General features: G+C 34.8%; 1 protein-coding gene across 1 annotated transcript; it reads left to right on the top strand.

Annotated features, from left to right (window-relative positions):
* Window positions 1–8,119: 8,119 nt before the first annotated feature.
* Window positions 8,120–10,388, top strand: LOC129887680 (premnaspirodiene oxygenase-like). The gene is made up of 2 exons (XM_055962861.1): window positions 8,120–9,052; window positions 9,612–10,388. Exons 1-2 carry the CDS (start codon window positions 8,186–8,188, stop codon window positions 10,230–10,232), a joined length of 1,488 nt encoding a protein of 495 aa, XP_055818836.1. The 5' UTR covers window positions 8,120–8,185; the 3' UTR covers window positions 10,233–10,388.
* Window positions 10,389–17,624: the final 7,236 nt, after the last annotated feature.

Raw genomic sequence — 17,624 nt, forward strand, 5'->3', positions numbered from 1 at the left:
TGAATCCTTTATCTAACAAGTCTTTTAACTGTTCCTTCAACTCTTTCAACTCAGCCGGGGTCATCCTATATGGAAGGATTGAGATAGGTTGGGTATCAGGAAGAACATCAATCCCAAAGTCGATCTCCCTATCAGGAGGGACTCCAGGCAGATCTTTAGGGAAGACTTCAGGAAACTCATTGACAATCAAGACTAACTCAAGGGGTAGAGACTCAACATTGTCATCCTTCACTCGGACAATATGATAAATACGCCCTTTTGAGATTAGCTTCCTGGCCCTAAGGTAGGAAATAAACTTACCCTTAGGCACAACAGAACTACACTGCCACTCTATGACAGCCTCATTCGAGAATTTGAACTTAACAATTTGAGTCCTATAATCAATAGAGGCATAACAGACATAAAGCCAGTCCATGCCAAGGATCACATCAAAATCAACCATGTCCAACTCAACTAAGTCAGCCAAGGTATCCCTGTGATGAATTAATACAGTGCAATCTCTATAGACTCTCTCAGCTAAGACAGAATCACCGACAGGAGTAGCTACACTAAAAGGCTCAAGAAGACATTCAGGAATTTTATTGAATTTACTAGCCATGTAAGGAGTCATAAAAGATAGAGTGGCACCCGGATCCATCAAAATATAACAGTCAAGAGAAGAGACTCGAATCATACCCGTCACGACGTTTGGAGAGTTCTACTGATCTTGGCGACTACTCATGGCATATAGATGGTTTGTACCTCCACTCGTACCTGAAGTAGTGCCCCTCTGATTACCTCGAGCTGGCGGTATGGTGGTAGAAAACTGGGCTTTGTCTCCCTATGTTGGACACTCCTTCTAGAAATGGTCCATTTGGCCATACTTATAACAACTGGCCCTCCCTGCTCGGCACTCTCCCAAGTGGAGCTTACCACACTTGCCGCATGGAGGTTTTCCCTTCAAACCTTGACCCACGCTAGCCTAGGATTGAGAACCCTAGGGTATGAAGTTCTGGCAACTCTATCCCTACCGATCATACCTGCTCTGCGACATAGGTGCACTTGCGGTGGACGAGGCATAGTTGGAAGGCCTCTTCTGGAAGAAGGACATGTTGCCCTTGTTCTGCTTCTATTCATTCTCATGTCCGGCTGATCTTTCCTTCTTGCTCAGATGCTCCTCTTTGTCCTTCCTCTTCTCTTCCTCCACCTGTTGAGCATACACCATCAATCTGGAAATATCCATATCAGAGATCAACAATGCTGCTTTGCACTCCTTCTTCACATGTCTCCCCAATCTGGAGACAAACTTTCTCATCTTTGACCTCACATATGGGATCATTTCTGGAGCATACCTGGATAGCTGGATGAACTTTAGGCTGTACTCCTTAACAGTAATGCCTTCTTGTTTCAGATTCACAAAATCCTCCACTTTCGCTTCCCTCAATTCTCGGGGAAAGAAGTGGTCAAGAAAGGCTCTCTCAAATTCATCCCACATAGCATGTTCAGCATCCTCACCTCTTGCTTATTCCCATTGGTTATACCAAATGTTTTCCACATCTTTGAGTTGATAAAACACCAACTCAACCCCCTCAATTTTTGTATCATGCATAGCTTTCAGGATATTCCACATCTCATCAATAAAGTTTTGAGGGTCTTCATCAACCTTAGAACTCGTGAATGCCGGTGGATTCATTCTCAGAAAGTCTCTAATTCTGGTAGTAGCAGACGACTCTTGGGAACTAGAGCTAAGAGTTGGCGAACTCTGGTTACCATCTTGGGTAGCCACTAATTGAGTGAGCATAGCAATCGCCCCTCGGAATTCTGCCTCTAAAGTGGGTGCAGGCGGAGTAGCAAGCACTTGAGGTGCCTCAGCATACCTTGCAAGTCGGCCCCTAGCCCTCGGTGGGCGTACTTCTGACTGAGGCATCTCTGTGTTATCAACATTTCTCTGGCTGGCCGTACATTTAGAAGGCATTGTCTGCAACGTATAAACGCACGAATTAGAAAGGGAGTTTCATAGAGTTTAACTCTATGAAACAAATTCAGAGTGTGAACGAAGTGAAACAATTCCTAATGTCTTATAGCCTCCTAATTACAAGTGTGGTGCACAACACACCCATAAGTAAGACTTTACTAGACACGGCTTCATAGACTCCCTAGGACTCTTGAATGCTGGGCTCTGATATCATGTTTGTCACGCCCCGAGAGGGTACCCTAGGCGTGGTCGGCACTCTAAAGCCATTTTTGGCCTCCAAGCGAACCACTTGGTCCAGTCACACATTTATTCAACCACATTCTCTTAGCAGAAGACTCAATTAATGAAATACTATCATAAATTAGGGTCGAAGGCCAAACAACTATCAAATCAACAACAATTATGGAAGAACTACTCAAAAGAACAATCCCACATTTCTACACTCTGGTCTATGAAGCCTCTATCAACAATCTAGGAGGTGCCAATGACAAGCCCATGGCTACCAACAATCGAAATAAAGGAAACAACACAAAACTATACAGGAAAGCTTAACATCCTCCAAAACTGGGAGGACTTACCAACTAGCTGGGAGTGTGTGGATCTTTAACGGTACGCCGGTTGATGATCTCTAGTACCTGTCTCTGCATCATGAAACGATATAGGCCAAATAGCATCAGTACATGGAATGTACGAGTATGTAAAATGGCCGAATAAAACAACATCAGAAAGGACCGAATCAATTCAGGGATCTCAACTTAGAAAGAAGTACAACTCAAACAAGCATCCTAAGTCTAAACAAGAATATGGTTTAGACGGGACCACATCACATACAATTCAACTCAATCTGACTTAGAGTACTATCAAGAACTATGTGGGAGTTTCTCTTATCCGACAATTGTTACTTATGAGCCAGTAACAGTACAACAAACCGACGTTGTTGCCGCGTCCGTTCATACTTTGCCAGGGTATGAATGAATCAACCAATCATGGATCTAATCCAACCAAGTCCTATAATGTCAGGACAATAATTTTGGGGAAGCATCCGACTTTAACGGTTCAATCCCCTCCTACATTTGGCGATGTAGTTATTGGGTTCGAGTATGGACTATACTCTTACTCAATTCGGTGCTCGATACTCCTCCTAAGACTCAATGCTTATAAAACTCTATTCAATCAACTCAATCAAATCATATCGACAAGTCTCATTTGGAACCTTATTGACTCATCAACTCTATCACAATCAAACATCTCCCAATCATACTCTCCAATCAATCCCAATCATATCTTTCAAGAGTGAATTAAAATGTACATTTGTAGCAACATACAAACATATCCAATCATTTCTCTATTCATTTAACATATCTTTGGAACTCATCATAACTACAAGGTTTTAAACCAACAATTCAAGATGAATAACATATTTGAGAAAATTAACATCTTTATCATAATCAACATGGTTAAGAAAAAAATCAACAAAGTATGTTTAATAACTCATCTCTATCAACTCATACTCACATGAAGGTTCTTTTTAGAAATTTCTTGACGCAACAACATCAACATAACAATAATTAAATTAATAGATGACAAGACCCATTTGGACATAAGCCTATCAAGAAACTCCAATCTTATGAACATTTAACCTCAAAGAAAGTATAGGGAACATGGGTGGACTCAACCCATGTTTTGAGTAGCCTTACATACCTTAGAGTAGATTTTGAAGAAACCTTGTTGTTGGGTCTTCAATGGGAAACTTGAAATCTTGAAGCTCTTGAAGCAACCCTTGTTGGAAATGGAGAAAAAGAAGAAGAGAGAGAAATTTCTAGGACTTTTAGAGAGAGAGAGAGAGAGGGGACTGAAAAATGGTCCAAAAACGTTCAAGGCTTGTGTATATATAATTTAGGGAAATACCCAAATTGCCCTTTTTCCAAAAATCTGAAAAATAGGCTAAAACGCTCCTGGTGCGATAGTGGCGCATCGTGCCACTGCGGCGCCAAGTCGAATAGGCTTAAAACCTGCACATCTGTTAGTGGCGCATCGCGCCAAGAGCCAAACTACTGAGGCTATTTTATGGCGCGATAGTGGCGCGTCGCGCCCTTACACCGCCAAGCCTAAGTTTCCTGGGTTCTGGAAAATAGGCTTGAAAACCTGGCACATCTCACAGTGGCGCGCCACGCCAAGGATCAAACTACTAAGGCTTGTTCCTGGTGCGATAGTGGCACGTCGCGCCACTGCGGCGCCAAGCCCAGGTTCCTGCAGTCACAACCCAGGCCTGAAATTCCTATAGTACTCGTCCGTCTTAGAATCGCCATATCTTTTGACTCCGAACTCCAAAAATTACACTCTTGGTGGCGTTGGAAAGAAGACTCGATGACCTTTAATTTAATTGGTCGTGGGCTACCCAGATATCCTATTTCAAATGATATGGTCGTTAGAAGTCGACCCTTATACCAATTCATTCGACAACTTGCCCAAGACGAATTCTTTTGGACTTAGTTTGGCTCTAAGGATCCCTTATGACCCCACATCACCTCTAACACTCTTTAATTACTTAGGAACTCATCCTAACTCATGCACACGCTTCACAATAATTGAGTTCGACCCTACGCGAATACAAAAAAGGTCCGAATCTTAGGGAAAAATTTTGGGGGGTGTTACATGAACAAATAGACATACATGTCCTACGTGGCACAATACACGTAGGATGCCACGTAGGATATAAAATTGCCATGTAGGATCTCATGTAGGACGAATGTGTCTATTTGTTCAAGTTTTGGATAGTTAAAATACCTATTTGTGCACTATGAAAGTTGGAGGTCATACTTAAATTTTGAAGCAAGTTTAGGGGCCAATTTATGTATTATGCCTTAAATATATTATGAAACTGAAAAGATGAGAAAATCAATTAAATTACTTATATAATATTTATACTTATAGATAGGTTAATGTTTAAAATAATAGTTTATTTTGTTGCATCTCACATAATATTTTTATAGACGATGTTTCCTTTTCCTATTGATTAACCTCTGAAGCGGATAAGATCCTATCCTCTTGCAACTGGAGCTCTTGATGGCAAGGGCAAGACGCGTCCTTGGAAGGGGGAATATCTGAAAAAGTATTAGCGGGTAGCCCATCCCTCTCGTTCTTACAGAAGACATAAGGGGGAATACACGAAGGACGAAAACGTGCTCTTGTTGTTTTCTTGCTGCTGCGGCCTCAATACAATTCTGCATATATGTGTAATGCATTTTACACGCATATTTTATTTTAACGAGTATATAATTTTAAGAAATTTCATAAATATTATTAAAGAACATAATTGATGTAAAGATCCACCACTAGCTTGTTGATGGTTTTTATTTTTATTTTTTGTGAAATTCTAGTCCATACAAATTCTTACATGTGATTTTTTGGTTTTACATGATAGGAGACATGACCAAACGTCCATCCTCATTATATTCATTTGAGTTCTTAATTTATTTTTGAAAAAAGAAATTACTTTAATTAGATTTAATATTAATCCAAATAATTAAACAATTTAATATAGAGTAAAATTTAACTGATTGATTATTGAAGTCCTAAATGTTAGGATTTTCGATACATGTAATAATAAGATATTTAATAAGCAAATTTTACTTATTTACGAAATATAAAATTAAATGATAACTTTGGGGATATGGGGCCCAGATTGCTCCTTATATTTATTCGTTGGTTTTAGTTTTTGGATGGACCATATGTTAATTTATCCACATATAGTAAAATTAAAAAAAAACCATTAATTCATTTTTTTTATAAATAAAATTTAAGTTGATATCAAGGATATACCGATATATATATTTAGAAAAATAATATAGAAAGTATTATAATTGTATTATATTAATAAAGAAAGAATTTATATGAGATAGAATTAACCTTCCTCCGTTCTCTTTTATATGATATAGTTTGACTTGTTAGGAAGAGATTTTTGGAATCTTGTGATCTAAAATGAGTGAGAGATGTTTGTATTGTTATAAATCATTTCATTAAAAGAACATTTAAAATTTAAATTGTTACTAAATATAGAAATATGTCATTTTTTTTTAGACAGACAAAAAAAAAGTGAGACATATAAATCGGCACATATAAAGTAATTTCTTTTAAAGTTCTAAATATTAAAAAATTGTAAATAGTTCAAATAAGGAATGATTTCACAAATAACTTTTTAAAGTGATTTCAAAGTCCTAAATATTAGTACAACAACCTAGTGAAATCCCACAACGTGGGGTCTGAGAAGATTAATGTGTACGTAGACCTTACTCCTACCAAGGTAGAACGACTGTTTCCGAAAGACCCTCGGCTCCATAAAAGCATAAAATGAAGTTAGATAAGGCTAAGAAGTTCAAAGCTATATGAGAAAGCAAATAACGAGAGTGACACAGATAACATAGAGTAATCAAAGTACAGAGTACAGTTTTATCAAATGTGAAATCTTAATTTCTTAATTTTTTTTGAAATTCGCCCTTAATAAGTGACACAATAGTTTCTGAAACTTGTGTCAATATCAATTGTACAATAGTTTTTGAAATTCATTTTATACCAATGCTATAGTAATTTACTTTGTATCAGTAATACAATAATACAAAACAAATTGTTGTATCAAATTGAATTGTTATATTTCGTAAAATCATCCTTTGAAAAGTAAAACAGACAAGTTTTGCAACAATCAAATTTCTAGCAGCCTCAATTGACTGTGCTATTGGTTATATTAGGTTTCAGTGAATGACTTATTGGTCAGAGTTGATAAAGATATGTGACAAACGTAATGGAGAAAGGATAGTAACAATAATAAATAATATGATAATCGAATAAAAAATTAAAAAATAAGATAATAGGAGGAAAAATATTAGTAGTAGTGATACACGAAAGTCCAGTGGCGAACCCAGAATTTTAATAAGGGGGTTCAAAATCTAAATAAGTAGACACACGAGCTAGTCGAAGGGGGTTCGACATCTATTTTATATACATAAAAAAATATTTTAACCATGTATAAATAGTATAATTTTCCGCCGAAGGGGGTTCGGATGAACCCCTCGGCACAAGGTAGGTCCGCCCCTGCGCGAAACTATACAATGCTCAACTATACCGTTAATCATGCATTTAGATATGATATATTTTAGCAATTATCATGATTAAAAATTTAAGTGAGAAAGTGTTGGAATACACACGATTAAATATTAACCATGCATGTGTTTAGATATATACTGTAGTAGTTATTATACAATAATTATTTATTCAATTTTAATAAAGATTTAAATAGATTATGTATTCGTCTTTGTGCCTTTTGCTAATATAATAGATGATTTAGTGTATAGAGTTTAGCTTATACACGTAAGATCAAATCATCGGTTCTTATCAGTATAAATATTATGTTTACAATCTAAGACGATGGAAATTGGATAAAGCATCAATATGATTGTAACATAAGATTAAATATAATTTATCTTGATTATGAGAGTGGTGTAGTAATTTTCAATTCTTGTGCTAGTACGTTTTGTCTGTACTGAACGGATTAAATAGAGATAAAAATAAATTTTCTAGTCCATTCAATGTACTTATACTATTAATCTTGATATAATTATTATTAATTGTGTATATTGTTTATTTGTTTTGATTTATCGAAAAGGCGAGATTGTTGATACACCTTTATGAAAGATTATAAATTTTCATGTGTAAATTTTGTAGATGGATTGGATGTAAATCTAGTCTGCGACATGTTTCAATATGAAATTGTCTAACACATGTGTTGAAAGGAAAACAAATTAATTGAAATTATGAATGGATGTGCGCGTGTTTGTTGGATATCCAAAAGGAACGAACTGAGGTTTATTTTTATGCTCTAAAGAAAATAAGACAATTGTTAACATAAATATAAAAATTCTAAAAAAAAAAAGGATCATTTAATAGACATTGTTCCTAGAAGTAAACTTGTTTTTACAGAAATGGAGCAATGAAATAGCAAATGAATTATTTGCAAATTTAGAAGATCAAAAACATCTAACTGAAAAGTCATAATTGATGTTCTACTACATTTAAGTAGTGGAAGAAACGTTAATAGACATAAGAAAAGTCACTGCCTCAAAATAGTGAGAGTGATGTTGAGAAAATAACACTACATAAGTTACTGAAAAATGCTTATAAATAGCATATGCAACAACACTTAACAGAACCTATCAAGACAAATAACCCTCCAAAAATATGCAGTTCTTCAACCTCTTTTCCCTTTTCCTTTTTGTGTTTTCCCTCTTTTTGTTAATTAAATGGAAGAATTCCAATAGCAAAACCAAAAGATTGCCTCCAGGTCCATGGAAATTACCTTTACTTGGAAGCATGTTTCATTTGTTAGGTGGACTTCCACATCATGTCCTTAGAGACTTAGCCAAAAAATATGGTTCAATTATGCACCTTCAATTAGGTGAAGTTTCTCTAGTTGTTGTTACTTCTCCTGACATGGCCAAACAAGTCCTAAAAACTCATGACCTTGCTTTTGCAGACAGGCCCACACTTTTAGCTGCCGAGATTCTCTTTTATAACAGGATTGATATTATCTTTTCCCCCTATGGAGATTACTGGAGACAAATGCGTAAAATATGTCTAATGGAATTGCTTAGCGCCAAAAATGTTAGGTCATTCTGCTCTATTAGACAAGATGAAGTTCGTCATATGATTGATTTTTTTCGATCATCTAATGGTGAGCCAGTTAATGTAACAAAAAGGATTTATCAATTCGCGAGCTCTATGATATGTAGATCAGCATTTGGGAAAGTAGTCAAAGAGCAAGACGAACTTATACTACTCGTTAAAAAAGGGTCACACTTTTTGGAAGGATTTGATGTAGCTGATTTATTTCCATCACTAAAATTTCTTCATGTGTTAATTGGAATGAAGGGTAAAATTATGAATGTCCACCATGAGGTAGATGCCATTCTTGAAAATATCATCAATGAGCACAAGAACAGTGATGAATTAGGAGGTGAAGGTTTACTTGCCGCATTGCTAAGAGTAATGAAAGAGGGAGGCCTTCAATTTCCAATCACCAATGACAACATCAAAGCTGTTATCTCTGTGAGTACTTTCTCCTCCTTATTGTTATTTATAAGTTTCCTTTTGCACCGAATATCTATCGAAAAGAGTCTTTCTATCTTTACAAGATAAGGAATTAAGGATAAGGCTGCATACACATGCACATACCTCGTATTCTCAAATTGCATAATTGTATCTTCTTCTTTTTTTTAATTACCTAGAGTGATCAATTACATATAGCTAGTAGTCGTACTTTTATGAAAAATTTTACACATTTGAAAATTTGAAGGAAAAAAAAATTAAACATACCATTTGTATGATAATTAAATAGATAATAGAAAATACCATGATAGCAACAAAATAATCGTTGATAATTTAAAATTTCATTCAATATAGAACAAATACTATTAAAAAATTACTATTTTCCCACTTAAAATTATTCAATGACTATATTTACAGATATTTTAATTGAATCGGTTAGAAAAAAAATCAATAATGTTTTCATATGAAAGAATCAGGAAGGACATGAAAATATGTATTGATGTAACCAACACTTAGCTCCACCACAAAATATAAGTAATTAACCTGCTCATAAATGAAGGATATGTTTGCTGGGGGAACAGAGACTTCATCAACAACAACTGATTGGGCCATGGTGCAAATGATGAGGAATCCAAGAGTACTCTTAAAAGCTCAAGCTGAGGTAAGAAACGCCTTCAGAGAAAAAGAAACTTTTGATGAAAATGATGTCGAAGAATTAAAATACCTAAAGTTAGTCATTAAAGAAACTTTGAGACTCCATCCACCCGGGCCCCTTTTGCTCCCAAGGGAATGTAGGGAAGAACTAGACATAAATGGTTATACTATTCCTTTGAAAACAAAAGTTATGGTTAATGCATGGGCTATGGGAAGAGATCCAAAATATTGGATTGACGCAGAAAGCTTTAAACCTGAAAGATTTGAGCATAGCTCTATTGATTTTGTTGATAATAATTTTGAATATCTTCCTTTCGGTAGTGGAAGAAGGATTTGTCCTGGAATATCATTTGGTTTAGCTAATGTTTATTATCCACTTGCTCAATTGCTTTATCACCTTGATTGGAAACTTCCAAATGGAATCAATCCAAGTGATTTGAATTTGACTGAGACTGCTGGATTAACTTGTCCTAGAAAAAGTGACCTATATTTGATCGCGACTCCTTATCTACCTTGTTCAAAGTGATGTTATGGAATCAAACCTTAAATAAAGGACTTTGCTTTTGAATTTCTTTAGCAAGCCAACCATTGTACTTTCATTTTCGATTTTACCTCTAATAAATGTATCTTATCATATATTGCATGATGATGTCATGATATTCAAAGTATATATATTTATGTATCCTCCTCCTCTCTCTATATATGCAATACTCTTTTGTTCTTGTCTGAAGACTAAAGTTGTCTCCATCTACACATTTGAAACTATCTTTTATGACTAGTACGTGCAATTTAGATAGTGAGTTTGATATAATTAGTCTCTCTCTCTATGTGATTATATTTTATGTCTAGTGAAATTATATTCGATAATTCTACAAATTAAGTATTTGATTGAGATATCAAGAGCCTATACTTTTATTTGTTTGCTAGTATAGATGATTGTCGAAAAGAAGTCCATATTTGCTGCAATCTCACATGTTCTCTACCGTTGTTGGCGCACAACATTATTTTGTCACTCTCAATGAAGACAAAATGTGACAACGATCTAAAATTATTTGGCCACTTCCCTTCTTTATTATTGAATAATGGGAAAAGCTCTCATATATCTTCAACTTTGTCATTTAGAGCTGATATACCATATTTTAAAAGTGGCTTATATATATCTCTAGTATTATACAAATGACTTATATATACTTTTATCATTACAAAAATAGCTCACAAATACCACTACAAGAAATATACTGTATTGTGGCGCCATATGTCGCTATAAAATGCTCCACAGTCACCGCTAAAGGTATATAGCAGCGACAATTGCTCCGTTCGTAGTAGTTCCATCACTAAAGGTTATTTGTGACGATTCAATAATGTCGCCACAATAAAAAATCATCTGTGGCGATATAATTCGTCACAATATATTAACAAATATGCCACAAAAAATAATAATTTACAACACAAATATTTGAAAAGTCGCTCCTAAAATAAGACCTTTAGTGGCGACATAGGTGTCACAAAAACTTATAAGCCAACTGTGGCAACTTTTATGTCGCCACTAAATATTGTTACTTTAGTGGCGACAAAGTAGCCACAAAAACCTATAAACTAACTGTGGCAACTTTAATGTCGCTAATAAATATTGATATTAGTAGCGTCTCCTATCGCTGCAAAAAAGTATAAACTATTAGCATCAACTTTTATGTCGCTGCTACATAATCAATAGTAGCGACTTTTTTTATGAGTTGCTGCTACACTTAATTAATTAATAACGACTTCTTCCATCGCAAAATCCAATAAATATCAGTGGCAACTTTTATATTATTGCAAAAGGTAATATTCATCTTGTTACTAAAGAACAATATTTAGTGTTTTAAAATTAAATTCTCTAAAACTAGTATATAGATATTAAAAACATCTAATAGTATTTCACAAAATTAGAACAAAAGCATTTCTGAGTCAAATATTATAAATACTTCCGGTACTAGAAATTCAACTACATATTAGCTAGTACATCATTTATCATTGTATCGATATACATATGATAACAAGAAAAAATTTCGTGTATGCATATACATATGATCGAAAAGCAAAAACTTTCATTGCACACTTCTTGATTGGGCCCCATTAACTAAGAACCTTGTCCCTGAAAATAGAAAAACACACAATCAATTTCTTAATCGAATAATCCAATCAAATGACTTGAATGAAATTGGTACTTCAAAGTTATTTTCAGGGGACGAGACAATTCCTATACCAAGTTTGACGATGATGTGGTCGAGCAAACTCAATTGGGGACACAGATCAGTACAATATCCATAGATATTAATGAAGAGAAATCCAGCAAAACCAACACCAAAAAAATTGGGCAAACACAAAAAACTTCCAACAATCTCCACCTAAACCAAGAGAAGCTTTCCCAAAAGTTTCCTCTAGATAAAGATTCGTCATAATTAAGTACTAAATAAAGATGAAGGTGGATTACAAACTCGAGGAGTATAATAGAAATGTTTAATTCTAGTACTAAACATTATTGTAAAGCAATTCATTTTTGGATAATTTATGTATGTATCTACTATCTGTTCCAATACTTCAGACTTTTTAAGTTGTTCCAGGGAAGATTAAAGAGTCAAGTATGAAAATGATGAGGTTGTTGATAGCTTATCATAAGCCTTCACGAGTTTCCAGTCAGTAGATGAACTTGCAGATGCCTTTGGAGATATAACAGAAAGGGTCAATCTTTCACCAAGAGGGGGATCCTCTTACAATGGAGGAATGGAACCATCGAGGGGTAGAAATCAAAAGAATACATGACACTAAACATGAAAGCTCAAGTCCATAACAGATCCGCTAATAAAATTCATGGATTCACTTACTGTTGATAAAAAAGTAGTTCTTGTTGGCCATAAGCCTTAGCTTTGTTGGATTCGGCATCTCTAAAGCCATGGAAAGCTTTACAGAAAATATTTCAGTTGTTGTATTTATCTAATAACTAGTCCAACTTTCAATGTAACTATTTTCTACACTAAGGTAACAATTTATTATATTCCAAAGGAGCAAGAGAAAGTACCTATTGTATTCTAGTCATAATAGCAGCCATTTGTTCTTGGAACATCTTGTCTACTTCGCCTTTCATGTGTTCACGCTACTCTTCCAATTTTTTCTGCAAATCTTCTTTCATATTCTTTTTTAAATCAGCAGTCATTTGTTTACGTTCTTCTTGTAACTTTCGATCCATATCAGCTTGCATCTCTTGACGAATACTTTCCATCATCGAAGATATACGTGCCTCTATGTCTGCCTAATGTAGCTGAGTCTTTTTAGGAGGCTTCTTTCCATATCCTTTTCCCCGTACATAGCCTGATCTCTCATCGAGAACCGATGATAAAATCTCATCCCTAGTCATGGGATGCTCGATCTCTTCAGATTGTTGTTCAACAATAAGTTGTTGAAGCTGACCCTACAATAATATGTAATTATTTCACCAAAACATAACGTACATATTGAAAGTAACTTTGGACTTTCTTTGGTCTAGTTTTTGGTCTTCTTTCATTGCAAACATGTATTCCAAGAAGCAAACTTCCCTGCGTATACATTGTCCAAATACAGTCATATGCTTGAACATACTCAATATTTCTATAATTTTCAGCAACTACCACAAGAAACTAAGGGCTACATCAAGTCGGACAAGCTAGGGATGGCAAGTTTTAGAAGAAGAAAACTAAAAAGGATCAAACAACCTCCTTGAACTCTTCTTACAACTTTAGTGTTCTAACTTCTTCTTCTTCAATTTGGATGTCTCTATTTCATAGCTATATCTACTTTAAAGATTTAATAGATAGGACCTTTGTAAATGGGAGAGTCTCCCTCGATTATAGCTTTCCTAGACTCAACAACTTATCATTAGAGATAAGGACTAGAGTAGGTATTTCTTCTTTGTTTCTGCTGTGCGGGTACATTGCAGACCTGCAACACTTGATCCAGCACTTAGAATTCCTCTCTTGTTTGCTTCCATTGTACAGGTACATTAAAGTGTTGGAGCACTTAATGACTTTGTTGTGGAATTGCAGCATATATCTAGAACATGCAGGTTGATTTAGCATGGTGCAATGGAGTGGATTACTACATCAACATCTAAGTTTACTGCAGAGCTGCAACATCCAACAACAAATACCTCAACTACACAACCATCTACACATCTACAATACAACCATCCTTGGAACCTTCAGCATCCAACAACCTGCAACACCTTACAACAGTCATCCTCATCTTCACCTTCAGAACCTGCAGAAACATGGGGCAGAAACTGCAGCTGCAGTTAAGTCCTCAATGGTGTTCATATACATAGACAAAGCAACTTTACAGCTGATGTTTTGACCAAACACAGCCACAAATCCAAAGAAGAAAAATTACATATTGAAGTAGACAAGGTGAAAATGACTATCTTGAGAAGAAGTTGTCTCCAACCTATAGAGTTCTTTATATGCTTGGTCACACACAAGCAAAGATACATTTTGAGCTTTTTGCACATGTTTATGTTCTCTGTTTACTTCTTAATAGTTTGGGACATTAGTCGAACGACCTTAACCAATTAGTCGACTTATGTTCCACCTAAGATGTATACTTATTCTTTTTCAACTTAGCTATGTCTTGGTTAGGTTATAGCTTATTTGAATAGGAATAGGTAGTCTCTTTCTATTCTCATTAATGTAAGGGGAGAGTCTCCCTCATTTATGTAACAACCCCTAAAATGTTGTATGTCGGTATTTCAATTCTCGATGAAAATAATACAGCTTCTATATTTTGGGCATAACTTTTCATAGGTTGGTCCAAATTAGGTGATTCAAATTTCTGGGTAATCATAACATCCCTACCTACAACTTTCATGAAGAACATAACTTCAAATTCGGAGTATAAGTAGGTCGAATAAATTAATCATTGCAAGATATAGTGTTGTGATGGAATTGAGTATTGATAGAAGAAAATTCATATATCACTGTATGTTGCTCCAAATTGGTTGATTCTTGAACGATATGAAACTAGACTTCCATATCTACAATTCGTATGAAGTAACCAAATCCTAATAAGGAATTTATCTTATTCAAACGTAGCTTCGAAAAAGAGTATTGTGTTAAAAAAGAACTCATCTTACCTACCATGGAAACATCTAGATACATTTGACATCATGCATGACATAAATTGTCCTCCATTTAACATCATCCATGACATCAATATATTCCATTAAATTTTCAGATTTTGCTTTATATTTATTTTATTTATTGTTAGGTCCCTCTTTCCCACATATAAATACCCACCTTATTTCCTCATTTTATTCATCAAGCTTTCTTAAGCATTTCTTCTCTCTATATACTTCTTCTCAAATATAGTTTTAGTTTTAGTAGTATAAAAATACTACTCCGGTTATTCTTATACTCCGGGTAGTACACAAAACGCTCCGGCGAGAAGAAAAGGCTAGGGGTCCAAGAGTGTTCAAATTCGGAGTAAACCTTCGGATTTAAGGTATGTAAGGCTTTCATAGCATTGGATTGAGTTCGTCCATGCGCCCAATATTTAAATTTATTATAATTGAGTTATAGTTGAGTTTTATCTAAATCTTGAAATCTAGATGAATTAATTCTTCTTCTATTGAGTTTGATATATTTATGCATTAATACTATTATTATTGTTATCTCTCATATTATTGGAATTATTGTTCATGGATACTTTCCCATGAATTCTAATTAATTTGATGTTCATGAATATTTTTAGATATGTTTTGAGTAAAGATGTTGGCTTTTTATTATTTTCATTGATAAAAAGAAAGTTATATGAATTAATACTATATATGTATTTTATTGAGTTTTAAAAGAGCATAAGAGTTGAGTTTGAATGAATTTGAGCAAATGATATTTTGAGCAAGATGTTTTGATGAGATGTAAATGATGTTTTTTGGAAGTATAATGATTGATGAACATGAAATGAGATGAGTTTGATGATTTAAATTAAAGTCCAATGAGACTAGATGATGAGTTTAATATGAGCACATATTTTGGGAGTAGTATTGAGCACCGAGTCGGGTAAGAGTTTAATTGACTCAAACCCCAGAACTACGTAGCCAGCGTAGGATGGAGGCTATGCCTCTTAAGTCCCAAAAAAAGGACTTTGATGAGTGGATCCAAGATGGTGATGTCCTTTACCCTGGCAAGGTATTGGATGGATGTGGCAACGACATCGCTTCGTTGTATCATCGCTAGCTCATAAGTGATGGTTGTCGGTTAGAAAAACTCCCAACTGAGTAAGCATTGCTTATTACTATTATTTTTATTATTATATTTTAAACTTGCATTACATATTCATGTTGAGATGATGTTGAGTTCTGAGCTGAGTTTTATTGAGAGGAGTATCTTGATATCTGTCCTTACCTTCCTGCCATTTTACATACTCGCACATTCCACGTACTGACGTCATTCGACCTGCATCGTTTTATGATGCAGATACAGGTGTTAGAGATCCTCAACAGGCGCATCGTTGAAGATCATTTCTTTTCAGCTATTTGGTAAGTCCTTCTTGTATTCGAAGGAACTCTTTATCCTTTTATTATTGTTGAGTGTGATGTTTCTTTTGAGGTAGCCATGGACATGTCATTGACACCATCTAAGAGTATTAGAGGCTTCATAGACAGAGTCTGATGATGTAATCAGAGTAGTTCTCCTTAGAAACTAATTCTTCTAATAATTATCTATTTTTCCTTTGATTATGACAAGCCCACATTAGTATTCTTAAGTCTTCCGCTGATGAATAAATAAGAAATGAGACCAAGTGGTTCGCTCAGAAGTCAGAAATGGTTTCTGAGTGTCGGCCACGCCTAGGATACCCTCTCGGGGCGTGACAATTTATGTAGTCTTAGAATTATTGTAACGAGAGGAGTCCTCTATTAAGTGCACAGTCTAAGTTTGCTCCTTTGTTGTAATTGGGGATAAGTCGGTGACCTTAGTAGGCTACTCGACTTATAAACCATCTTAGTTTCAGGGCAAGGTCCGTTTTCCATAAAAAAAAATTAGTAACTTGTAGTAGATCAAAAAGATAATAAGGTAATGACTTTAGGAAATTACATGAATTTGTTGGGATTGTGGATCCAACCATACACCTTCTATTGTTACAAAAATAGCTCACATATACTTTTTCATCTCAAGGAAGTGAATTTTTTTTTAAAAAAAATCATGTATAGGGTTATGTATTTTGTTTTTGAGAAAGTAAAAAAATAAACATATATATATATATAATCTTTTTCACGCATAAATTATTTTTTGACTTCTTTGATTATCATTATTTGAGTTTTTAATTCTTATTTTATTTTTATTTTTTCATTCTTTGGTGTAAAAGAAACAACTCACTAAAGAGGACACTAAAGACTACAATATTTATCTTGGTGTATAACTCTCTTTGTGTTCTTATTCTTTTGGATTGTATTTTGTGGGATGATCTAAATGAGGGCAAAATACCCTCTATTTATAGGAAACTAGAAACGTATAAAATTCGCGTAAAATCCGCGTATTGCACCTCTGTTTTTTACTACGCGTTCAAAACGCATTTTGACTATCTTACATTCTCCCACTTGAAGATTTAATTGAGAATAAATTAAGTCTTCACACCATCCTTTCTACCCAATTACTGCAATATTACATTTCTGCTAGGCCAATAGAAGATCAACACCATTTAAACTTGTTACTGTTGATCGACTTCGTAAACATATCTGCTAGGTTGTCATTAGTGTGAATTTTCTGAATATCCACACTTCCTTCTTCCACCTTCTCACAAACAAAGTGATACTGAACTCGTATGTGCTTTGTCCTTGAAAAAAATACTGGATTCTTTGAAAGATGCAAAGCGCTCTTACTATCACAAAACAGAGCAACCTTCTCTTGTTTCT

The sequence above is a fragment of the Solanum dulcamara genome, chromosome 4 (assembly GCF_947179165.1).
Source record: "Solanum dulcamara chromosome 4, daSolDulc1.2, whole genome shotgun sequence".
NCBI classification, from domain to species: Eukaryota; Viridiplantae; Streptophyta; class Magnoliopsida; order Solanales; family Solanaceae; genus Solanum; species Solanum dulcamara.